General features: G+C 38.9%; 1 protein-coding gene across 3 annotated transcripts in view; it reads left to right on the top strand.

Moving 5' to 3' along the window:
* SEMA3A (semaphorin 3A) overlaps window positions 1-27,136 on the top strand; it is a 215,972-nt gene that overhangs the window by 122,980 nt on the left and 65,856 nt on the right. For all 3 annotated transcript variants that reach the window (XM_018562368.1, XM_018562367.1, XM_018562366.1), the window contains exons 6-7: window positions 7,490-7,609; window positions 23,781-23,923. In XM_018562368.1, coding sequence (XP_018417870.1) covers window positions 7,490-7,609; window positions 23,781-23,923 — 263 coding nt within the window. The remainder of the gene's footprint in view (window positions 1-7,489; window positions 7,610-23,780; window positions 23,924-27,136) is intronic.

Here is a 27,136-nt window from a genome sequence, read left to right as displayed (position 1 = left end):
TCAGACAGAAAACAGCCTGGTATTATTATTATTATTATTATTATTATTATTATTACTATTATTATCATCATCATTTTCTAAATAATTGTTCTTTAAATGAAACCATCCATCTATTAAAGGTATATTAAAAATTGTAGATGATTTCTGGAAATCAACCCCTTCCAGTCACACACTCCCCTAACTAATTGTAATGTTGGTTAAAAGGAAAAATCTTAATCTAAAAGCCCTTTTTACTTGCCTATATCTGTGGTTACATAATGTGCTGGGACTTAAGTCTTGTCTCTTCCTCACTGCAGAGTAGAAGGGTCCTTCTTTGGTGCCCACATGACTGCCTGATTGATGTAGACACTTTTTATTGGCTGGCCAGTGGTGGGGTCCTATCAGGTTTGAAGACTGCAATGGCTTGATAATGCCATGATGAAGGGACTGATAAGCATGGGCACAGACTGCTACCCTGGATTTTGGGTCTCCACTCCTGGAAGAGGCTCCAGCAAGTGACAGCAAAGTGATGGAAAAAGTAGATAATTAGTAAAGGATTTTTAGAGTTGTACTTTAAAAAAAATGGTGAATCGGTGGGAATGATAGGAGGGGAATGAGTCTGATTTTGAGATGAACACAGCAAGTCCTGCCCATCTGTTGAGTGCATCAGTTTTTCACCCAGATATTGTTGTATGCATTAGTCCATCCCACTTCCTTTTGAAGGTGTTCTGATGATCCAATAAACCCTGCTTGTAAAGCAAGAGAGGCATTTCCAAAATAAACATCTCGTCGGCTTCTTATCAAACATTCAGAAAGCCAAAATAAGTCAGAAATCTTGTTACCACCGCTCAGAATTAGACCTGCCTTGGAACTTTGAATCTGAGTGATATGTTAAGCAGAGAGGACAGTAAGCAGATGCTTTGAAAAGTAAAATCCCAGTGGTCCCGTTAGATGGTCTCTGGAATTACAGAGGACTGAAATTAAATTTAGTAAACTCTCGTTGATTGTGTACACTTTCTGAATGTAAACGTTCTCAGCTAAACAACGTTAAAAGCTCTACAAATTGCTTTAATTAATTTTACACCACATCAACTTAACAAGGTGCAGGCTTCCGGGGAATATTACCCTCGTTTTCAGCCCCCCTAGAGACTTCATGTATATGTTCTGGACATGCTTCAAAGTGGCAGATTTCTGCAGAGAGGTTACCAGCTTTGGATGTTACCACAATTTCTCCTACATGCCTTCTAAGCATAGATGAGGAATATATTCAGAGCTACTAGAGTATTAGTATTACCGGTATTATTTGTATTGCACCTAAATAGCCATTATAAGCTATCAGAAAAAAAGTAACTCTTACATTTATTTTTAAAAGTTGTTAATAAATACCACTTTTGTCCTACAGAAAGCAGCTAATACCATTGGTAGTTGTTTCTAAGGCCCTGTTCACACTTCAGTGTAGCATGAATGAGTGTTTTCATACATTTTTGCTGTTGTTGCTCTGCAACAGCTTATTAATTTTAATGCGGCAAAGAAGCTCATGCAGCATTTTCAGCTGCAAGCTTTTGCATTTTTTGACCACACATTTGTGCGCATTAGATGCGTGTCCACACACAGACAAAGATGCACATTTTACCGGCTGTGTTTAGAGTGCCATTAACAAGTAATAACACTGTAAGCGCAGCACACATGTTTAACGCATTAAGTGAATGCGAGCCAATGCACATGTACAATGCTCTTTTTGTGCGCATTCACACAGTGCCAAAGCCTGAATGAGGTCTAAAAGTGTGGGACAAATGGGTGCTGGGTAGAATAACCTTTTGGCATTGCCACTTTCTAGATTTAATTTTGATACATAAAAAATATTATTTATAATTTACTATAATGTAATTTACCTTTGTTTTTGTTTGTTTTCTCTTGTTCCTCACTGAAAATAGGAAAATGGAGACAGACAGACATAGCATTTTCTTCAGCAGTAAATTGTATTGCTAGTCAAAACTTTTTTTGTTTTATTGTGCATAAAGTGGGAAAGGGTTTAACCCCTCGTCAAGCTTCTATATCTGTCTGTGACCTCATTAGGGAGACTCACCCATCTATTTGTATTGGTGACCATTGTCACAGAGAACAAAAGTGAGGAGACACCTCTCTATAACAGGGAAATTCCCCTCACTTGCTGACAAGTCTCTGGAAATTTCCCCAGTGGTGTACAAACTGCAAAAAAATAAATTGATAGTAGTTTTATCTATTCCTGCGCTATCAAGAATAAAAAAAAAGTTTGGGCTTTATACACATTGATAAGATACTGCTTATTATTACTATTATTATTCAGGATTTATATAGCACTATCAGTTTGCACAGTGCTTTGCAAAATAATGGGAGACAGTACAGTCACAATACAATTCATTGCGAGAGGATTAAAATTACAGTTTAAGAAGCAATACCAGAATAAAAAAAATCTATAACAACTTACACCGGACTTGCATACTACAAAAATCTACAGTGACCAATCAGATTTCACTTTACTGCAGTTAGATCAATGAGAGATGATTGGTTGCTACGGGCTACTGGACTTTTAACATTGCTCTTTGCTTTTTTGCATGAAAATGCTGGAGTCAAGCACTGTTGCTTAACTGACCTTATCCATTCAGCAAAAGAAATGGAAGGTGTACTGATCCTTTCATTTAAGTTTCATCGATTTCTTTCTTCTTTTTTTTTTCTTCCAGGCGCCTGTAGAGTAAGTGATAACAAAACACGGATAAGGTTATATAAAGGTTGAGCAAAACATCAAAGTCACTTTACCACTAAAAGTTTTTAGTGAGTTTTTTCTTTTTTCCTTAAAATTAGCCAGGCAAGGTTGTAATTAAGGGTATTTTTGTACATCACAGTGGAACCCACAGACAAATTGTTAAGAAGACTGCAGTGCTGGTGCATTTTTGATCATGTACCTCATGCTGAGCAAGCCAAATCATTTATAGCACTTGTAATCTTGGAAGTGAATACATTTAATGCTGGGCTCCTATTTACTGTTATATTTATACCGTTGCTAAACATAATCCCTTCTACACTATTTACTTTTATATTATATACAGTATGTGTATATAATATATTTATATTTGTATTTATATTTGCACTCAATATTTCTATTTGGCTTTTTTGAATTTTTAAAATAAAAATTTAATTTAGCCTTTCATGCATTTTGACATACATAAACTTCATTCTGCATTCTACATTGGTGCAATTAAATTATATATGCTGAAATGGTGTCTTAAACCAATTTATATTCTAATGACAATAGCACACCCTTTGATGCTATATTTTGTTTAGTAACAGAGATTTTAATAACCCCCAGATCACTGCAATGTTTAATGTGTGTATTTTTACAACAAAATTATGGGGTCTATTCACTAAGCTGCCGTAGGCTGCCGAGTGAACAACTGATCCGAAGTGAAGTGAGCTGAACGCTGTTCGGCTATTCACTTCAGGCTTGTACGGCTGATTTCAGCCGTACATCGGCTTTCTTCGCGTGGCTTCAGGTCGGCTGAACATGCTCAGCATGTTTGGCCGACCCAAAGTGCAGAAGGAGTTCGACTCAGCCGATCCAATATCTGGATCGGCTGAGCCGAACATCCGGCAGGCTACTCGCTGCTGTTCGGCCTATTCTCATAGATGCCGAACAGCAGTGAGTAAATAGCCAAATGCCGCCGAGCGGCATTCGGCTCAGCTATTTTGCTCGGTACCTCTGTGGTACCGAGCAAAATAGAAAACCAGTTAAAAAAGTAGAAAAAATAAAATAGAAAATGATTGGGCGGAGCTAGCAGTGACAGCTAGCTGTACCCAACTGTTTTCTATTGGCCGGGCGGTTCTGCTGCTGTCAGAATAAAAATAAATTATAAAAAATCCCCATAGGAATGCATGGCTAGATTCCTATTGGCTATTTCAAGTTGCATTAGCAAACTAGCTATTGCACCCGCCCTCTGCTGCTGTCAATCACTAGAGGGGATCTGATGGTAAACTTCAGGTCCCCTCAACTGTTTTCTATTGGCCAGGCAGTTCTGCTGCTGTCAGAATAAAAATAAATTATAAAAAAAAATCCCCATAGGAATGCATAGCTAGATTCATATTGGCTATTTCAATTTGCAATAGCCAATAGCAAACTAGCTATTGCACCAGCCCTCTGCTGTTGTCAATCACTAGAGGGGACCTGTTGTAGAACTTCAGGTCCCCTCTGAAGTTAATCAAATGAATGATTGGAAGCTGGGAGGACTGGGAGGGAGGACTGACTCCTGATCATGTGATCACTGTGATGGCCAATCACAGTGATCGTAGGTTTTTTGCATTCTCTCCTGTACTGCTCCTCTGCGAGAAGAAAATGTGGATTTACCACCAAGTGAAGACCCAATTTGTCCAAAACAAATCAAAACAAGGTATAGTTCACCAAGATATACTAGGTAGTTGCAAAGATGTTATGTTTTACTAACAAATTCTAAAGTTAGAGAACTGGGTTCAGGCATTAAGATTTGTTTTCACTTTAATCATTAAGCAGTTAAATTACTTTTTTTAGGAAAAGGATTAAATTAGACCCAGATCTGATCTAAAGAGATGTTTTTGTTCATAATTTGTACGACATTCTCAAGTATCAGCATAATTCTTTATGGCTAACTTTTTAGTGGTACTTTTTAGTGTTGTGCTTGTCTGACATTGGTCCGCTGTCCACAAATAGTAAGAGCAATAATGGATTAATTTTAGGGGAGTACAGCAGGAATGGGGAAAGGGACCACAGAAAGGAAAAACAGCCAAAAAGGAGGAGAGAGAAGAGATAACATGGGGCATGTGAAATAGCCCAGACTCCTAGATGTGACACCTGGGAAAAAAAAAAATGCTGTAATTAGTGATAGGGCACATTGCATAGAACCCTTGTTGCATTAGAAGTAGAAGGGAGGGGGCTTAGTTACTTTACCTGTCAGTTACACCCCTGCTCCCTCAGAGTGATGGTTGTCCATCTAATTTCAGATCAGAGAGATTATTTTCTGAGCCAAAACGTGGATTATAATAAATGAATGTGATCTCATAGATTCCGGTGACAAGTGAAAGCAACTAAATTGTGATCAGAGAAAAAGTTGCATTATTCTCAGTGTAGTTTTGTGGAAAGATGTTCCTAGCATACAGAGCACATGTGGGTTTTGTACATTGTTAGATGTTGTTCAGAATCATTATGTACTGTGCCTGCACAGTTTGTGTGTACGTTTTATATAATGTATTATTGTTTTGTCAGTTACATCCCGGATCCCTCACAGTGATGAGAGTCCACCATTTCACTGCAGCTAATCCTAATTAACGCACCCACATTTCACTCAACCCTATTGCATTGTGGATTTTTTTCATATGTACAACAACAGTTCAGTCTTTTTCAAATATTGTTTGCGTGCTTTTTATAGGTTAGTGGCTAACTAAATATTGAGCTTAGGATAAGGATGAGAGTCCTGAAACTTGAACTATTTAAAGTTGTAATAAACTCTCAAACTTTTTAAAATAATAAATCCAGATCAAACAAATACACATTGTCCGGAAAAAGTATTTTTTCTACATTTTTGCCCAAGCACTTGTTTCCATCATGTTTCCAAACAGCTCCAACTCTCTCAGCTCCACTTCCCTGAACTTCCTGTCCAGTACAAGAACACAAGGCTTAGAGCAGTCTCCAGCAACAGTCCATTTACTCTCTGTTCCATGATGTTTAAAAGTTTTAGTTCCCAGCAGAATCAGCTGGTCCCCTGAGCACTGGCCCTGACACCCTGTTTTATGGTGGCTCCTTTCGCTAGCAGGGTCCTATGGAGCCACCCTTGTGTGTGCTAGTAAGGAGGAATGGCAAGCAATGGCGAGTGGAATGGATTGCATTGCTGTGTCTGTGTGTTTGTAAAGACACACACAGCTTACAAGCAAAGACAAGGGTGTCAGGGTTCCACCCTTATTTAACTGGTTGCATCATTCTGGCATGGCTACCTTTTCACTCACCTGTGATTCCTCTGAGCAGACTGTTTAACGTTGCTCACTACTCCCAGGCTCACTCTTATGGCCAAACAGGAAGCATCATCTGAGAGAGCCAGATGGGAGTTTCCTGTCTCTGAGTGATGATGTCATGCCACTCACTATTTGAACCACTCAGTCCAGTCTGACCTTGCCCTTGCATGATCTTTCTTGCTAGTGCATTCCTGCTGCTCAGTGTATACTGATTCTGTGCATGACCCGATCTTGGCTGACGTTCTCCCCTGGTTCTTGCTCCTGGCTTGTTCCTGACAATGCTGATCTCCTGGTTCCTGCCCCAGGCTTGTTCCTGACTATGCTGATTTCCGTGTTCCTAACCTGGCTTGTACAACTACCTACTCTGGCTCCTGACCTTGGTTTGTTTCTGTTTATGGTTTTTGCTTGCTCCTGTGGACACTTTTCTTAATAAATATTTTAACTAGCACCTTATGCTTGTCTGGTTTTCACTGTGCTCTAACAAAGGGTGGCTCAAGAGGACTCTGCTAGGGAAAGAAGCCCACCGAAAACAGGGTGTCAGGGCCAGTACTCAGGGGACCAGCTGATTCTGTTGGGAACTAAAACTTTTAAACAACAAGTCAGCATCCATTGTAAGTCATTTCATCCGTGTTTGAAATGGCTTAAAAACCTTTTGACTTTAATATCACTTTAACACAATTCAATAATGATAGCCCCAATATTTATATTCTTACAAATTCACTTTAACAGTCTGTTTTTATTTAGGTGAAATGCAGTCCACAGACATGAAGTTGAAGTATGATGTGAGGTTATATAACTTCAAAGGTTAAATTGTGTAACCAAAAAGCTATTTTTTTTTATGCTCTTAACCTAACCTTACACCTTAGAAAAGCTGTTCCTAAGTTTGAATAATCTTTAAGAATTGATATTCAGAGGGCACATTACTTCAGATGACTTCTTTTGTCATAGAGCTAATTTTGAACAGATAATTCTACATTATAACGAATTGGCTTTCTGTGCACTAAAAACATAAAACAATGGATAAGTGTTATAAAGTGTTTTCTAAAGCCTATAGTAATGATAATGCTGAACTGGTTTGTATTAATAATACCCAGTGCTGCGCGTATTCAGCTAAGAGTTCCAGTATTTATTGTGCATGTTGGCTACATACAGATGTGGACTTATGGAAAGTTTGATATTGCTATTTATGAATGTTTCAAGTGACATTACATGGATCAGTTTTTATTTGGTGTTTTGTGGCACTGCAAGGTTAGGTTGGTGCTTACTCGTTTACCCGGGTGGATATGCTACAGTGGATATCACAGTTTAGTGTATAATAAAAAGTTACCAAACATCTGCTGTGAAGGAGATTACAGCATTTGACCTTGATTGAATGTTCAGTACACAGTACCTGTTTTAAATTGAGTATAAGTCAGTGTACAGCTCTGTAAGATGTGCTGCAAATATAATTAAAATGGTTAAAAAAATTAAATTTGGTGAATTTTGTTTTATTCCACAGATGGGGAACTATATTCTGGGACTGCAGCAGATTTTATGGGAAGAGATTTTGCTATTTTCCGCACGCTTGGAAATCATCATCCAATTAGAACAGAGCAGCATGACTCCAGATGGTTAAATGGTAAGCAGAACACCTATTATAAAACAAAGTAGATGTGGAAACACTTACATTTTAGGTTTGGAATGAGCTACACAGCATTGTAAATAAGAAAAAAAAAACATAAAAATGCTTAGTTGCCTATCTATTTAATACACTTTATTCAGTTTCACAGAGAAAAAATAATGTTTGAACTGTTGTATATATGATGCAATTCAAATGGCATCAGTTAACTTATGAAGTTGCATTAACTGAATCTCACAGAAAGAAAATTGACAATTGCATACCGTTATGTTCACTAGTCCTGCAGGAACTGCTCATCCCCCGCTACCTCCATGCACAGCACCTCCACCTCTCAATTTAGAGCTATATGTCATTGGTGTTTTGTGACATAAGAGCTGGCAGGTGGGGGATCAAGTATTCAACACATCTAGAGGTGTACAATATTTGAAGCAGCTGGGGAGCAGAGAAGCAGCAGCTTATCCATAGAGAGGCTACCTAAAAGGTAAGTATAAAAAAAAATTAAAAAAATCACTTCTTTTTCAGGTGATCTCTTGGCCAAAAGTGACCCTGTGGTGAAATTGCAGTCGCTTCCTGATTATTAGTGGCCAATATGAAAGCTGCCCCTCCCCCTCCTTGCCAATTATCCTCCTTTGTGTTCTCTATATTTTTTATTTGTAATACATTTTTATTTAAGAAGTAAGTGTAAGTAAAAGTCATATAATTGATTGGGTTTTTTTCCCAACAATATTTCTTTTATTTAAATGTTTTTGTTATACATTGTTCAACATAAAGAAGACAAAACAGCCTCGATACAGGGTATTTGAATACATAACTGTCAATTTGGTACATACTAATAAATGGTAATGCCTTGGAATCTATGTCATAGATACAATATAGAGAGTAGAACATAGTAAAAATGACATAATATGTTCAGGGACACCTGTATCAGACAAAACTATACAAACCAACTAGGAAAAAAAAAAAAGGAATACAGAAACGAAACTACAAAATACACTTGTATAAGTATGGTCAACGTGAGTAGAAGGAGCTTGTGAGCCATTTATTCCATTGTCTGTGAAAACGATGAAACGTGTGATTTTTGTATGCGTACATACGTTCGTAGGAGCATTGTAGATTGGTCCTTTGGATCACTTCTAAGAAGTTAGGGGGAGTGGGGGAAAGTGAAGCCTGCCGGAGGTTCGGCTCAGCCGATCCAGATGTTGGATCGGCTGAGTCAAACTCCTTCTGCACTTCGGGTCAGCCGAACATGCTGAGCATGTTCGGCTGATCCGAAGCCACACGAAGCAAGCCGATGTACGAGCCTGAAGTGAATAGCCGAACAGTGTTCGGCTCACTTCACTTCTGATCGGTCATTTACTCGGCTGCCCTCGGCAGCTTTGTGAATAGACCCCTTAATTTTTTACAGTGCCAAAATGTATGGGCTAGGGATTCAATGTCGCCACACAATCTCCAACAACTCGGTGATTGGGAGCTGGAGAATTTGGATAACTTATAAGGTGTATGGTACCTTCTTTGGAGCATTTTGTAAAACGCTTCCCAATGAGAGGCACATTGGGTGCTTGTATAAGAAATTTGAATGGCTTTCAACCATTGTTGCTCAGAGAATATAATTCCCAATTTGCGTTCCCATTTCAGCATGTGAGTAGTCTTAATGAAGCCCAGAGTGTTCCCTAGGAATTTATAGAACAAGGTTATACCTTTTGAGGAGGTGGAAGGGCTGAAAAGGAATTTGTATATGTTTGAGTCCATCTGTATTGTGCCCGGTATTTGCGTTTTCTTTAGAAAGTGTGTAATTTGGTAATAATGGTGGAATTCCACTGTCGGGATATTGTAATGAGAGGACAATAATGCTAGTGATTTTAAAGTATCATTGGAGGAATAAAGATCCCTTACATGGGTAATCCCGTGTTGATTCCATTTATTTAAGGCGATATGGGGGATGCAGTAAGTTAAAACATTAAGTGTGGGGTGAATGTTTTGTAGAGAGGGCGACATTGGTGAGTGTAAAGACATGGATACCCATGCTTCTAGAGTGGCTTGAATGGAAGCATATGGTGGAGTGTAATGAAGTTTTGAGAGTTTGGCTGAAATTAGAAGATCTAGCCCAGATTTCGCTTTTAGCAACCACAGTTCCATATGAGCCCATTGTTTATCTGGAGTAGGTTTACACCAATATTGAAGTTGATCCAACAGAGCAGCTCTATGATAGCATTTTAGGTTGGGCAGAGCCAGACCGCCCACCATTCTATTTTTATATAGGATATGGGCCGCACATCTGGGTCTACGCCCCTGCCAGATAAATCGGGATAGATGTTGTTGAAGAGATTTAAAGAAAGAGGAAGGTGGTATAACAGGTATTGTTCTAAAAATGTAAAGGATTTTAGGAAGTATAAATATTTTTAGAGCAGCTATTCTGCCAGTCACTGAAAGGTAGTAGTGGGAAAGGTTTTGTAGTTCATTGGGAATTTGTTGAAGGAGTGGCTTAAAGTTGAGGTCATAGCAGTGTTTGGCAGTTTTAGGCAAATTAATGCCAAGGTAGGGAATCAAGTTAGCCCCCCATGAAAACGGATAGTTCATTGACAATTGGTTTTTCATAGAAGTGGGGATATGGAGGTCTAGGATTTGCGATTTTGAAACATTTAATCTATAATAAGAAATCTTGCTAAATTCGGATAGTAACGAACATACTGCTGGTAAGGAAGTATTGGGATTGGTAATTACAAGGAGAATGTCATCTGCAAAGAGACTAATTTTGTGTAGTAGGGCCTACTTTAATTCCGGTAATGTGCTCTTCGTTACGGATATGATGTGCCAGGGGTTCCATTAGAAGTACAAAGATGATGGGGGACAGGGGACATCCTTGTCGTGTCCCATTAGTGAGAGGAAAGGGATCTGACAGAGTGCCTGAGGGGAGTATTCTTTCACTAGGGGAAGAGTAGAGGGCTAAAATGGCTGATAGGATGGAGCCTTGAAAGCCAAATTTCTGGAGCACTGCCTTAAGATATCCCCAATGAACCATGTCGAGCACCTTTTCGGCGTCTAAGGCGAGGAGTAGTGAGGGCAATTTGGTTACTTCAATGTGTCGGAGAATATTATGGATACGCCTGGTGCCATCTGGGGCTTGTCTGCCTTTCGTAAAACCTACTTGGTCAGGATGGATCAAGGAAGGAAGTATGTTAAGAAGATGCAGCGATAAGCCTTTCGCATGAATTTTTATGTCAGAGTTCAGAAGGGATATAGGCCTATGATTGGCTGGGAGCAACGGGTCTTTTCGAGGTTTAGGGATTGTAACTATGATACCTTGCAACATTTCACTAGAAAAAGAACCAGTAATCATTGCCTTGTTGAGGACATTAGTAAGATGAGGAGTGAGAGTGTCTGCATATGTTTTATAGTATTCATTTGGAAATCCATCCCCACCAGGGGATTTGTGCATGGGGAGCGAGGCAATGACGGTTCTAATTTCTGAACAAGAAAAGGGTTTAGACAGTTGCGTTATGTGTTGAGGTGATAAGGATGGCATGTTAAGACGGTTTAAAAAAGTCTGAATATTACAATCATTAGTTTGGGGGGTATCAGGGTCGTTAGCCATATTATACAGTGTATGGTAATAAGACTTAAATATATTAGCCATTTTGTTGGGAGTAAATTGTTTTTTCCCCGTCTCTGGGTCAATCAGGAAGGCCAATCTGGATCTAGTATTCCAACCTTTGAGTTTATTAGCTAGAAAGGCATTGGGTTTATTATGAAGGGCGTACGAGTTAGCTTTAAGTTTTTTGAGCATGTGCTCATAGTCGTCCAATAGGAGAATGCGTAATGATTGCCGTTCTACTTGAAGTTCTTTAGCTAATTGCATGGAGGGAGAAGTTTTGTTCAAACCTTCTAGGCGCTTAATGGAAGTAAGTAGAACGTTCATTTTTTGGAGCTTGTCTTTTTTCCTAAAGGCACTTAGTTTTATGCATATCCCTCTAATTACTGCCTTATGGGCATTCCACAAAGTATATCTGTCAGTGTCAGGGGAGTCATTGATGTCGAAAAAATGTTTTTGTTCCTCCCCAATTTGCAAAGCCAAGGTCGGATCTGCAAGGAGGAGAGTATTGAACCTCCAGAGTCGCGGAGTCGCTTTAGGAATTTGATCCTGCACACTGACAGATATAGGGGCGTGGTCTGACCAAGTTATCAATCCTATATTAGAGGAGGCAATTGAAGGCAAAGAAAAAACATCAGTAAAGAATATATCTATACGAGAGTAAGTGTGATGAACCTGTGAGAAGAACGTGTAATCTCGTTCATCTTCATGTTGACATCTCCAAATGTCGGACAAACCATTCCGAAATAAAAAATGATCTATGGTGGTATGGGAGGATTTACCTGAGGTAGAGGAATCCATAAGTTTATCAGTAACTGCATTAAAGTCACCTCCTATAAGGAGAGTGCCTGCTTTATGGGTATAAATGAGTTTGAGTAATTTCTTGAGGAATTTGATTTGACATTGGGGGCGTAAAGATTGACTATGGTAAAAAGTTGTGCATTAATCTCACATTTCAATATAAGAAAACGACCATTAGGATCAACAATAATTTCAAGCAAATTAAAAGCTAGTGTGGAGGATACAGCAAGAAGGACTCCGGCTTTCTTCTTATCCGCGCTGGCGAGGAAAAGGTGTGGGAAGTCCTTGAATGTAAAGTGGGGAGTTTTATCTTTAGCAAAGTGAGTTTCTTGTACCAGCAGTACTTCGCTATAAAAGCTTTCGAGCCTCTCTTAGCAGGTTGTATCTTTTCTGGGGGGCTGTTAAGGCCTTTGGCGTTTATAGATGAAAAATTAATCGGCATTCTTAAGAATGGGAAAGCTAAATTGAGCCTGTGTATGTCCATTGTGAGTGCAGAAGTGTCTTCCATTGCTGGAGGGCAGGAGGAGAACAGCATTCACGGTGAGGCACCATACGTAAAGTTGAGGGGGAACAAGAATTATTAACGGTGACCATTGAATGATGATGAGTAGAAAAAATAAAAAAATTAAGACCAGATACAAGGCAAAAATGAAAAGCAACTGAAACCAACACAAACAAACTAAGTAAGAACAGGTCGGCAAAAAAGGCCGAAAAACATGGGTAGCATCTGCTACTGAAGCGGATGGAGGCAATAGGCAGTTGGTAGAGCCTATTAAAGTCAAACTCATGACTTAATTAACCGTGAGCCCAAATTAAAGATGCAAATACCAGGATCCCCTGGGACAAAAGTAGGTGAAGGAAGTGGACGATTTGATCAGGTCCAGTCTTGGGGAACCTTTCTTGGTGCCGTTGGATTGCGGGTTTCCACCGGAGGAAGAGGAATGTTCCATTCGGTGAGAAGCTTGTATCCTGTTTCCAATGAGGCTATTGGGAAGATTCTCCCATTATGAGAAATTAGGACAGTGGTGGCGAACCTTGGCACTCCAGCTGTGCCAAAACTACAAATCCCAACATGCATCTGCCTCTGGGAGTTATGTATGTGGCTTTCAGAGCCTTGCAATGCCTCATGGGACTTGTAGTTCCAAAACAGCTGGAGTGCCAAGGTTCGCCACCACTGAATTAGGATTTTAGTAGGGAATCCCCATCTGTAGATAATGTGATGTTGACGCAGAGTATTCGTCAGAGGAGCCAGTTTGCGGCGGTTCAAAAGTGTAAGTTGGGAAAGATCCGCAAACAACTTGATCCCTTGAAGCCGCGAGGATGGAAACTGGATAGATTTCGCCGCCATCATGGCTTTCTCTTTTATGTGATAAAAGTGGATCCGAGCTAGCACGTCTCTAGGGACGGCATCCAGCAGAGATGACGGTTTGACTATTCTGTGAGCGCGATCCACCAGGAGATCCGTCTCAGAGGCATCAGGGAGAAGCTCCTTGAGGATTTGAATGACAAAACCTGTCAGTTGTTGTGGGGCAACCGTTTCAGGAATCCCTCTAAATTTGATATTATTACGGCGTGACCTATCTTCCAGGTCCGCACATTTCAGCTTCAGCCATTGTATATCTGAAGATTAAGAATCATGAGATCGCTTATTCTGGTTTCTACATGTGTGACTCTTAGAGAGTTGTTGCATGGAGAGTGACAGTTTATCAAACATTGAGGAAATGTCCTTCTGCAAGGTTGAGCGCAGTGAGAGAAGCATTTCTTTCATAATTGTTGAAGAAGCTGGGTCAGTAGTGGATGGGTACGTGTCAAGTGACATGGAGGGAGCGTGAGGTGAATCAGCTGACAGTGAGGGACAGGAGGAGGAAGAATCAGCTCCCTTAGATCTCTTTGTTTTAGCTGGGCTGCGTGTGGTAGGAGAGTCTGGGGGAGATGACTCACCCTGATTGATCCTTAATGCTGCTGCTGGAGGAGGACTGTCAGTAATCGAGCCAGCTGACAGGGGAGATCGTGACCTAGCTGAGGCGGCGCGCCTGGAGCCGGCGCCATCTTGTCCACCTCTGTTCTGTGAGGCTGGAAAGAAGTCCATCAGTTTTTGAGGCTTCTGCTGTCCCTTCCCTTGTTTGGGCATAATGTGTTCGTTCCCGTGACGATCAGGCGGAAACCGGACCTAATGGCAGGTTACACAGGCTGCTGGAAGGTTTTAAAATCGTCGCTGACAGGGCTATTTCGACCGGAGCTCACTCTCTATGCGGCCATTTCGATCGGCGGCCGGACACGCCCCCCAATTGATTGGGTTTTAAGCCAATTGTTGGACCTGTATTACAGAGTAGGTGACTCCAAAACACAAAACGCTTCAGGCAAGCACAACAACCACACACCCTTGCCTTGCAGGTTAGGAGGCTTGATTTTTTTCTTCTCTAATGCAGTTAAGTAATACTCACTCAGGTCTCCTCTCCTCTTATCACCTGTAAATGGACAGTGAAATAAGAACCTGCACAGTGATGAGCTCATATCTCTGTAATTCTGATTTCTCTTACCATTGCCTTGTTCCCTGTGCTGCTTCTCCCTCCCTCTGCCTGAGCTCTGTTTTAAAGGGACTGGAAGATGGTGATTCCTGGTCAGATTCAGCCGCTTACACTGCTTGCAATAAAAGATACATTTAATAATGTGTTAATAAATACAGAGTTGCCTTAGTTTGTGGTTTTTATGTTTGCCTAGAGTATTGATTTAAATATTGGGTGACAGGGTGTCTTTAATGTATCTTCTATGTCAGATGGTGATCATTCTAAATGCAAGCTATATTGCTACTAAGTTGTATGCTAAATGCCTGGCTGTCTATGTGTGTGGTCAAACTAAACAGTCATCCATCCTCTTTCTATTTAGGCTTGGTGGCCAATAATTGTCTTGTCCGCGTGTGATTACTAAAAACCTTTTTTGAAATTGTTACTAATATTTGTCTTTTTCCACTGTTTTTCTGATGTACATTTTCTTGAGAAAAATGTCTGCCGATGACTTAAATACATGCATGAATTGCTTGGCATTACCATGCTGATCATTATCCATAGTGCACCTATTGTACTTTTAACTTTTTACACTTTATGTTGCATAGTGCGTTGCAAATGGTTAACAAGGATGATGTGTTTTTAAGTGTTTGAGCTTGGTTATGATAAGAAATCCAAATACAATCGATCTAGTGATATAAATCTTACCATCTTCTCTAAATCATCTTCATTCAGACCACCACATTGATCTTTTATCTGGTGTTCAATAGAGATTTACTCTTGATAGGGTAATTTGAGTTCATGTGCATGGGGGAAGTTAAGAATCTTACCAGAAGGAAGATGTCATGACAATGCATGTCACTATGGTGTGACTAGCTTAACTGACATGGCTTTGTAAAGATCTCCTTCTGTGAAAATAAGGCCCATTTGCAAATTAATTAGTTTCTTGCGGCAGCCTGATAGCTGACCTAAAGTTTGTAGAATGGAAAAACAATCGGATTAGTGTGTGCTTTACAAAAAGCCATTGCAGAACTGGAGTGCTGTTTTTTCCAATCTACTGAAGACAAATTGAAGGAAACTCACTTGCTATGGAGAGGCAGCAATGAAGGTTAAGTGTGAAATAACTATAGTAACAGAGAGACAGAAGAGTCCTATGGTCTATTGAGTCTGACCATCCCACTTGATTCTTGGTGCACTGTGTGTGTATACAATACAGCAGCGAATGGAACCCCACATGATATGCAAATTAGCCCTACATTCATTAGCTGGTTACAAAAAAGTTACTAAAGAGATTTGACTCTTGGATACATCTTCAGAAATTCAAATGTGATGCCTAGTCCATATGTCTAGGTATCCAGTTACTGTGCTTTTTCCGGTCACAGTATATGCAAAGACAAGTTATAACCTTGCAAGATAAACAATTTCAATATAAATAATCCATAAAAGGGTTAACATTCTTAATTACAAAGTATCCTTTGACATTTTATTTTATCCTGATATTGCTTGCCTTTACCAGGACTTGCTGCTTTAAAAATTCGTCAGTTTTCAGTAATCTGTTTTATTAGGAAAAATATTGACATCTAATGCAGTCCAAATGGAGAAGTATACTAATGTATTAATGGGGCAGGGGTGTCATACAGTGAGCAATCTATTCTTATTGCAAATTTTTACAAGGGTATAGAATATTTCAAGACCCCAAATTTCACAGTTATCTTAGATAATATCATTACAACTGCTCACATGATACATCAGTATATTTTTCTGCTAATGTCTATTGCCTGACCCAACTATGCCTTCTTTTAGTCATACTGCCTAGCTGGACGACTGCTTCATGCAGCATCAAAATAGCAGTATTATTTCTAGTTATATATTGCTTGTTCTTAAATTCTCCTGTAAAGTGAACAACGTATTTGACTTTTGTAAATTAACCCTAATAAGCTAAAGTACACCTGCTAAGAAAGAATTATGTAGGCTGTCATTCTGATCTCTCCTATTGAGTCCCCTGGTTGTTCTGCTGTTGATTTGGCTTAATGCTTTTTGAAACTCATTAATTGCATGATTGTTCCAAGTCTGTGACTTTAAAAGTATTGAAGCCAGACACAGCAGGGAAACTGAGTTTTTCAGAAGGAGGCCAGAAATGGTAGCCCAAATGCATCTGTTGTAACAGGTGTACGCTAATCCTTGTATGTTTTTGTTTTGATTGATCAGCTTTACAAATTCTGCAAAATATATTGGTCCTATATGCATAGGTAACATGTCCTGTATCCCGTGAACAGCAACTGAGAATATTTTTGCTTTTAAACCCTAGTTGTCTGATGTGGTAGTGCAGGTTTATGCTTTGAAAAATGCTGTTTTACTGAGTCTTACTACTCTTGTACATTAAAGGGGAAGTTCACTTTCCCAAGTTAATTTTGTGAAAATGGAATTACCCACTCCAATCTGTCCCCCTCTCCCCCCTGCTATACTTACCTTTCGGCAAACGCTTCTTCCCTTCGCCAGTACGGGTGTACTATCAGTAGCACATAATTCCTCGCAGCACAGTCCTGCACTATAGATTTTGAATTTCACTCTCAAATTGCAAGCACTCATTGGTCAGTGGTGTCACTTGATCATGCTTACCAATGAGGAGCACTTCTGACTCTGCTGACCAATGAAAAGTGCTTCTGACTGTGCTGACTAATGAGAAGTGCTTCTTGCTATGAGTGCTTGCAATTTGTGAGCAAAATTCAAAATCCATAGCATACAAGTGTGCTACACCGGCAGAGGGGAAGGAGTGTTCGCTGAAAGGTAAGTAACGGGGGGCGGGGGTGGGGTTGGGTTTAGTGTGCTATATTTGAGCGGGTAATTCCATTTTCACAAATTCACTTGGGAAAGTGAACTTACCCTTTAATATTACAAAATTGTCCTATTCTAAGTTGCTCATTTAGATTTATCACATCTTTTTGCGATAGTTTGTATAAATGGCAGGGTCTGGCTGTACAGCTCTTTCACATCAAATTTCACATTCAACATCAAACTGTTGTCACCTATCACATACATTCTGCTTGTAAATATGTGAAGAAGTAAAAGTGATTTTATAATTACCTTGATAACTTATGATGCTCTATGATGATAGTTGCTGCAATCATTCATCGTTATTGTTGTACTAGGTGTTTGCAGCAATTTGCAATTTTAAAGCAACAAGTCACAGTTGGATATATGATCTGAATATTCAATCTGTACTTATTATAAGGATCTAGACTTGCGTATGAAATATTTGTGCTTCTCTCTTTTTTGTCATTGCTTTGTCAGATGCCAGCACATTAGCTATGTGTTAGGGGTCCAAGATTTTTTTAAGTCTGACAATTGCTGATTTGGAACTTGAATGACTTGAATTTAGTTGGTGTGCACTCAGAAGATGGGAAACAGTGTATGAGATCAGGAAGATAGCAAGCAGCAACTATCAGGCTTCAGTGGCCTCTGCCCTCGTAAATGCAATGGTAACAGATTCCTAATAAACTTCACTTCCCTATGTGATCTGTGATCTCCTCAAAAGATTACTGCACGATAACTGAAGACTCTAATCTCTTAAAAGAAAATGTCTGGGAATTCACTTCAGGGAAGTAATTTTGACAATTGCAGATTAAAATAAACTACTCAATAACTCTATCTAGATGGTCTGAAAATCGGTCCCATTATTTTATTGTTTTGAATAAACAATGTTAAGAACATTTTAAAGTTCTGTTGCCAAGTTAATGATACATTAAAGATGAAAACGTGTTTGTAAAGTGAGTTTGAACACCACACATGTTCTTGTTTAGATATCTTGCAGCATTAGTGTAGCCTTTTTACTCAGTACAGTTAAAAGGCTCTCAGACATGCAGTGCACTGTTGATGGCTGGAGGTCCCAAACATAAAATACAATTTAGGATCAAATATTATTATTTTTTTTCAGCAGACTGAAACATAGACAGACTAAGTAAGGCAGGCTGCTTTTATCTGACCTTAAAGTTCCATGCTTCTGTTTCTCATCTTTTTATGAAAGGCATTGCTTGTTTGTTATTCCCTGTCAAGAACTGATTGTATTGGCTTTACATTTTTTTATTTGCAGTGGTTGATGCAAACCTCATTTAACCGTACATGTAAAGTATGTATATACCAAGCAACACACCATTAAACAAAAATAAGCAGTTAGATGTATTCAGTGGTGTGCAAAGAGGTTAAATGTAAATTTCTTACTGTGCTTAACAGTCAGATTGGTAGCAACCCAAAGTGCAAGGTACGGGCAATAGGCTCAATTCCCTTTGTGTGAGAGTAGTGGTCTCTATGCAGTAACATGCCACTTGCTTTGCAGCGAAATACCTCCAATCAACAGGGAGGGTGAGCTATGCTGATTGCAGGGCTCACGCTGTAACTCGCTGGTTGGCATTCCAGACCACTGAAGAGAGACCACTGCTCTCACACAGAGCACATGAATCCCACTCTGCAGCCCGACGACTGAGGATTTTCAGCTGGTACTGGGGAGTAATTTGGTTGGCTTCAACTTTCTCAGCTTAGCTTCCCTGAACTTCCAGACTAGTACAATATCGCAAAGGAGAACAAAGTCTCCAGCAGCTGTCCATCTACTACCTTGGAGAAGGGAAGATGGAGGAAGGAGGATTAGGGAAGAGAGTGGCTTGCCCGGTTGTGCTTGTGTGTTTGTGCTGATGCACACAACTTACTAGCACACACTAGAATGGCTCCATAGGACCCTGCAAGGGAAAGGAGCCACCCTAAAACAGGAAATCGGGACCAGTGCTCATTGGACCAGCTGTTTTCTGCAAGAAACTAAAACTTTTTTAAAAATCAAGGCACAGCATCCATTGTATATAATTCAATCAGCATTTGAAATAGCTTAACAACATGTGGAGTTTAATATCACTTTAAGTATTGTGACATTGAAGAACCAAATATTCATGCTAACAGCCTTTCAAATAAATACATTGCAGTTTTAATATGGTCTCAACACTAATTGGCAGGATGCAGGCACACTTGTTGAAGAAAGGGTTTGTGTTCCTACCTGGTGATCCGACTGATGGCAATCACCCTGATTGAGTCTGCACAATTGCTTGTTTGGTCCGATCCGTGACCAGGTCAAACTGGTACAGAAGGAGAGGATTAACTCGTTAGAAGATAACGGGTTAGCAGCGGTCAACTAAGGGATCCGGACAAGCCTATTGATTGCAAAAAAAGTTTTTTTATTGAAAACAACATTTAGGACAACACATTGGACTCACTAATTACCATTAAAAACGTGTTGATTACAGACAGTCATAAATTATATGTGGATCGATCCTCATTTGCATTAACCTTGATTTCACCGTGGGGGGATAAATGACCGATGTACCTAGTACTTAAGTCTTTCTCCCTCCGTGAAAATCCCCATATGCATGCCAACTTTCGTGAACTACATGGACTGGAGGGATTATCCCAAAGTGGGGAGAAAAAGGAATTTTCTTCTGATTTCTATATTCGAGTGAAAAGAAGGATTTTAAACAGATCAGTAATTCCAACACAGACTTCCTCCGCTTTTCGTTGGATTTATAACAGACGTTTAAAGTTAATGTTGGTTGTTGGTTTGATATTTCCTGAGTAAATCTTCTTAATTCAGAGGAATATATTTTCACTTTGCTTTCAGACTTTGTCCTTCTGTCTCTTGCTTATCATTTCAGCTAGAATCTTCCTTTTGTTTGGTGTTAAATGCCACCGGCTTGGATCTGGCCGTGTGTGCAATTGCACACACAGCCAGATCCAAGCCGGTGACATTTAACAAAGTGAAAATATATTCCTCCAAATTAAGAAGATTACACCGTGTTTCCCATGCTCCGTTGCCCCTCCTGCGCACCTGGAACCGGCATATCGGGTGCCAGCAAGAAACTGGGGAGGAGAGCGGCAAACATCCATTCCCCAATCTCCTCTCTGCTCTATGGGACTGGGAGCATTACACATTTCATCACTTCCAGTCCCTGAGCTGTCATTGCTCAGCTCCGAACAATAAGCTATTGAAGTGCAATCTGCACTTTAATAGCTTATTTAAAGTGGAAAACTGATACTAAAAATGCAAAAAATTAACAAGTTTAAAAAATAATATAAAATAATTTCAATATTTTTAAAGTCCCCCACTCTTGTGAGCATGCGCGTCTTTATGTGCATCAGGTGCACCTACGTACAAAAATGATGACCGCGCTACACATGTTGGGTATCGCTGCACATGCCAGAGTGAAAGCGAAAATTTTAGGGCCAATAAATCATTATCTGTAGGGGCTTTTAAAGCGTCATCTATGGACTTTTTTGGGGTACTGAATTTTGTTGCAGTTTCACGGACGCACACAATTTTTATCTATTATAATATCTATTTACTTGTTGTAACCTCATCTTTTATATTTTACAAAACTAATTGGTATTATATTGTGTTTTGGGCACTAAATGTAACTGAAATTCATTTTCCATTCGATTTTTGGGTTTGATAATAAGTTGCGCTAATATTGTGTGACAAAATTTGCATCTGCCACCATTTTATTCTAAAGGATCTTGGCTTTCAGAAAAGATATAATGTTTATCCTACGTCTGCATGCAGCTTCTTAAAGATATACAGTGTAATTATATTTGACCTGACAAGAACATTGATGTTTCTAACTCATTTCTCAAAGAGCATCCCATGTTTGCCTGGGTTCATTGAAAAGTAATGTTTTAGGAATTCACATTATAGAGACATTACATTAACATTCTAGAGAGTAAATCGAGCTGCTACCTGTAAGTACAATTTTTCTTGTTCTCATTCTTTGCTCGTGTCTCTGAAAGCACAAAACCAATTTCATTTTACTAAATGATTTTGGATCTTCACATTATTGGACAACGTTTAAGCAATGCATTATATGGCTCTGTTAAGTCCACAACATTATGTAGCCATTGAAGTAATCCTTATGTTCAGATGAAACATACTACTTCCACTTTGTGCACACATTTTTATATCCTTTATGTATTGTCTAACATTACATAGGTTACATTTTTTTCCAGATTTAAACACATGTTTGGAATTGTGTGCAGTTCTACAGTCTTTAATCATTACATTTATATTATTAACTTTAAATTCAATTTTTTTTTGTCATTGGGAGAGATTTTGAGCATATAATAAACCTCCTTCAGAATAAATATAATTCTGTTAATTTTCCCAAAGTTATGAAGACATACTGTATGCTAAAAGATGCCCTAGATCATGCACTATTAGTTAGCAATAATGAAAATCGGAAGTGTTAACCCTGGGAGTTCATTACATTAGCACATACTCTATGTGGAATAATTTTGAACACCTTCCAAATTTCGTTTAAGACTGAGAGCCAGGTGGTGGAATTCATTGAAAATATGAATTGTTGGTCATTCTGGCACAAGTAGTCTTTTTTATGAGTTTATAGGGAATAGTAAAACACCAATGAGTGAAGGAGTTACAAAGCAGATTGATTTCCAGAGCTTTTATTATGACCAAGATGCTTTAAATAGCAGATATCCTGTCTCAAGTGCTTAACAATGCAAACAAAGTCATAAAAAGCGTAATAGAAAAAGTCAAGACAAAGTCAAATTGTCTGAACCTGGTAAAAGAAAATCCATCATTACATTCATTGTTTTTTGCCGGGGAAATGAATAAAAATAAATGCTTTCAATTGCTTTTGTAGCAAGCTGTAGCTACAAATGAGCTTGCATTGTGCTTGGAAGATGAATTGGGCACCAGGAAAGATTTAGCTGGTAATCAGTCAATGTCTATTTTGGCAAGTCAAGAGAACAAGAAATGTGTGGTATCATTGTACATCACAAGCAAATGGGGATGCCACCCAAATGCTTCCCATACAGAGATTTGTAAGTTGAACATTTACCTTATGCCAAATGAGAAGTCCAAGCCAGGCAACCACTAATGAGATTCTCTTGTTTCTTCCCTTTCCTTTGGAACTAATGCTTGGCAACTCTAGTACTACTTTACTACCATCCTAAATTAAGTTAGTGATTCAAATGTTCTGTCTAAAACTAATGTAGCCATTGAACTGTAAGCAAAATATGATTTGTTTACATTGTAACTATGCCACGTTTTCAGTCTTAAAATTAGATTATATTTTTTCCCTTTGTAAAGTTGGCCTCCTTATTTATCTTTACATATTTATGTTTGTTTTTCTGAAAATAATTACTATTTTATGAAAAACACGATTCCACCTGGTACTCAAAAATGTGTTATTTTTCATACATGTGTCTGCATGTGTTGTTTTGTTAAGCCTTTTAAACACCTGTACTGGCACACAATGGTTTGTGCTAAAATCAGCTTACTGTTGCATTTATCATACATTTTGTTTTAATTATGAATCTGTTAAATTAGAATGAACTTGGCTATCCTTCATTTGATATTTTGTATTTCAGCTTTCAGCATTTTTAAATGATAAGATAAAAATAGTCATTAAAAATGTCTTCTGTTGCATGGTGCAAAAGGGTTCTTTAAAAGGGAAATAGGAGCGGACATTTTCAAGGTGGCTTCATTTTCTGCAAAAGTGGAGTCATTTTCAACAGGTAAAAGGAACATCATACTGTTTGTCATTACAGCAACCCAAAGGCTTACCTAACTGGCATAAGCTGGGAGGAGCCTTTAGATATGTAGCTCTCTGCCCATTGATTTAACATATAAAATATTATACTTTCCAGAAAACACTATTTACAATTCTACATACCACCTTTGATACAATTTAATCTTCTGCACAGAAAACTAAACATATACAATTTTAATTCAGAAGCCCCATTCTGCTGTTTAATCAGCAGATGTTTGAGCACATGTTATTAGCCCTTTTTTACAGGGCTATCCATGCATTGTACAAGAACATTATAACATGCTAAATCTACACACCTCTGAGGTTGGGAGGTGCAAATATACTTATTTCATTTCCACATACTTCCCAAAAAATATATACCAATTACAACTTCCAAAGAAAATGAAAATTGCAAAAATTGCCAAACTCCACCCTTAACAGGTTGGAATCTAAAGGGAAAATAAAGGTACAGTGGGCCATCATAAAAAGAAAAGGTGAAAAGTGTAGAAATAAAGGAAAGGTCCAACCTCCCTAAAAATACAGAACTAATATATGTTTAAATTCTGACCTGAGGCTTTTTAATGTATACCATACCAGGGTACACAGGAACCCAGAGTTATAGGGTTATTTCATTGCATGTTTCATGTCGATGTATATTAAAATATGTAAAGATTAATACATACTCTTATTCCTTCCAGATCCCAGGTTTGTTGGTGCATATTTAGTACCAGAAAATGACAACCCAGAAGATGATAAAGTCTACTTTTTCTTTCGTGAAAATGCAATAGATGGTGAACATGCTGGGAAGGCAACACATGCACGAATAGGACAGCTATGCAAGGTAAACAACAAAATATAAACATCTCTGTAAAAAATCACCAAGGATAAGCAACAGTCTGGACACAGTGGTAAAAGGGTATACAAAATAATGAATTAAGAAATGACAACATGGGAAATGATACATAGAAATCTCCAAGAATTAAATTATTTGTGTACTATGGGCAGCACAGTGGTATAGGGTATGCACTTCTGCTTTGTAGCACTGGGGGTCCCTGGTTCGAATCCCAGCCAGGTCACTATCTGCAAGTGTTTGCATGTTCTCCCTGTGCTTACATGGGTTTCCTCCCACACTCCAAAGACATGCTGGAAGGTTAATTGGCTCCAGTCTAAATTGGCCCTTGTATGTATGCATGTGATATAGGGACCTTATATTGTAAGCTCCTGGAGGGCAGGGACTGATGTGAATGTGTGCTATGTAAAGGGCTGTGTAAATTGTTGGCACTATATAAATACCAGTAATAATAAATGAATACTATAAAAATTTAGGAATGAGCAAATGTGCCAGGTTCTGGTTTGCAGGCTGTTTGTTGAACCTATCATAAAGTCCAAAAAATGCAATTTGCTCCCCTTCCGGAATTAAGGAGACATTGATGCGTGGATCTACCTCCACAACCCAAGAGAGTGTACAAGGAAGCTCACGGCCGCATATCCTGATGGTGGATGGATTTATCCCTAGTAGATATGGGTGAAGGGGAACACCAAATGGGAAAAGCCTGGCCACCCTCCCACAAGGTTGTCTCGGTTTTACACTTGCCCTTTATGCGTCACTGCATGCTTCTGTACACTGGTGTGTTCCGAAGTACCCCCTTTTGTCCCCCCAATGAAAGGCCTTTTCTAAAGTCCAGGTAGAACCAGATTATGGCTTCTTATTCAAGGAGGCCAATGATGTCTGGAAAAAAGAGCGCTGACAGTCAAACACTGGTCCCCACCCACTAATTTCAACTACATGTGGAGTACACAAGTACTTTTACTAAGCTGCATTTTGAACAGGAGAGACAACAACCATCTTTTAATACAAATTCAGCATTAGAGTGTTTTTACTTATCTTCCAAGGCCACCTAAATATTGTAGTGTAAAATGTATTTAAGCACTTTCACTAGGCCACATTTTGATCAGGCGAGACAACAGCTAGCCTTTAATAAAAAAAAATCTATGTTATTATATTTTATTTCCCTGAAAAAAACAATCAAAATATTGTAGTGACTACAAGCACAGTATGTAGGCACTTCTGCAAGGCCACATTTTGAACAGGAGAGGCACCAATCAGCTTTAAATAAAAATATAAATATTAGAGGTTTTGTATTTTACTGAAATAAAACACCAAAGTATGGTGGTGACTCCTTTCATAGTATTTAAGCACTTTTATTAAACTCTATTACCCCCCAAAATTTTAGTATTATTATTGTTATTATACAGGATTTTCATAGCTCCAACAGTTTGAGCAGCGCTTTAAAATGTAAGGAAGACATTGCAATTACAATACAATTCAAGACAAGACGGTAAGGAGGGCCATGCCTGTGAGGGCTTACAATCTAAAGGGAGAGCAAGTGATACATGAGGATGTAGCTGTGTGGGGATTAATTGTTTGAGAATGTGATGGTTCAGTGGTTAGTTTGAGGTGGGATAGGCTTCCCTGAAGAGATGAGGTTTAAGGGATTGCCTAAAGGTAGTCAGAGTGGGAAAAAATAAAGTAAAACCAAAAATAACACACAAAGGTGTATTTCCCTACAAACACTATATCAGCTCTCCCTATCTACTTTGGGTCTGTCCAACACCCACTGACTGTGTATAGCAGTACAAGGTTATAACATTTTTCAGCAGCAATGTATAGTATAGCAGCCACTATCTCTCCCTGCAGACACTTTACAATCAATCCATATCTATTCCAAGTGTCCCCAGCACACACTGGACATACATATTTAAAGTTTCAGGAGCACTGTACATCTCTCTCTCTCTCTCTCTCTCTGCCCATACTTTGTAATCAATCCTTATTAGTGATGAATTGAATGTACTCAGTTTCAGGTTCAGTTTGGGGCGGGTACAGAAAGGTTTTTCTAAATTCTGATGCTGAATTTAAACCCAATTGTAGTAAATCAGAGCCAAATCTTAGAAATCATTATTGCCCATTTTCTAGACTAATAGATGAGAAATTGTCAAACAAAGGGCATGTGCAGCCAAGCACTGCACTGGGGACATGTACCAAGGAAAAAAATTAAAAAGCTCAATTTAGAATTTAGTGGGGAAAAGTGATTTTAATCATGTTTAAAGGGAGACATTAGATGCCCTTTGAATAAAATGTTTGGAGGAAGTTTTGAACCTTCTTGTGAAGTGGCACATCTGTACGGGGCATACAACCTTCTAGAACAAATCTGCCATTTTCAAAGAGAAAAATACAGTTTAAATGCCAGTAAAGTATAGCTTCCAACTGCAAAAGACGAGAAATATGAGACTTTGCAGTGGCACTGTGTTTCACCCCAGCCATACTTTTTGATCTACCCCTGTCTATTCCAAGACTGTTGAACACACGGTGGCTGTGTCTGTGATTCAGTGCAAATATAGATATTTTTAGCAATCAACAACAGCAAATAACTCTCCCTGAAAACAGTCTGTGATCTTTCCCTAACTACTTCATGTCTCCTTCACACTAACAAAAGGCTAACAAAAGACTAACAAAAGGGAACCCTGAATTCTATAGTGAGAGGGCTGGCACATAAGAAAACCCTTATGACTGGCCCTTCTAAGCCACATTACCAGTGATTGCTATAGATGGGAACGCCAGCATTAGTTTGCCATTTTCTTGAACTGCAAATTATTTGGGTTCAGTTGAACCCATAGTCATCCCAAACTGTAAGCTCATCCTTGTAAGAATTCTCTTTTGGATATGCAAGGAGAGTTGTACATTAACTCAAACACCATTTTTAGGGCACTCATGGTACAGAAGAACCACGTGCTGTGTTCTTGCAAGAAAGGACCTCATTTTTTTCAAGGGCTCACGTTTAAAACTCAACTCCAGCTAGAAATAGAAATTAATTGCCAAAAAAATATGAAACCCAGCGTTGTCAACCTGGAGTACATTTATGTCACTAAATGTCCTTAGTCTTTCGAGTAGATGAAGGCTGTTATGGAGAATAAGGACTGCCCACCACTGCCATTACAGGGATAGAAGAAAGCACCATTATGTCATCAGGCCGCCACACGTGTCTATATATATATA

Source organism: Nanorana parkeri, unplaced genomic scaffold, assembly GCF_000935625.1.
Source record: "Nanorana parkeri isolate BGI_ZX_2015 unplaced genomic scaffold, ASM93562v1 scaffold574, whole genome shotgun sequence".
Classification (NCBI taxonomy): Eukaryota; Metazoa; Chordata; class Amphibia; order Anura; family Dicroglossidae; genus Nanorana; species Nanorana parkeri.
Note: the sequence above shows the minus strand (reverse complement) of the source record. Positions and strands in the feature narration are given on the sequence as shown.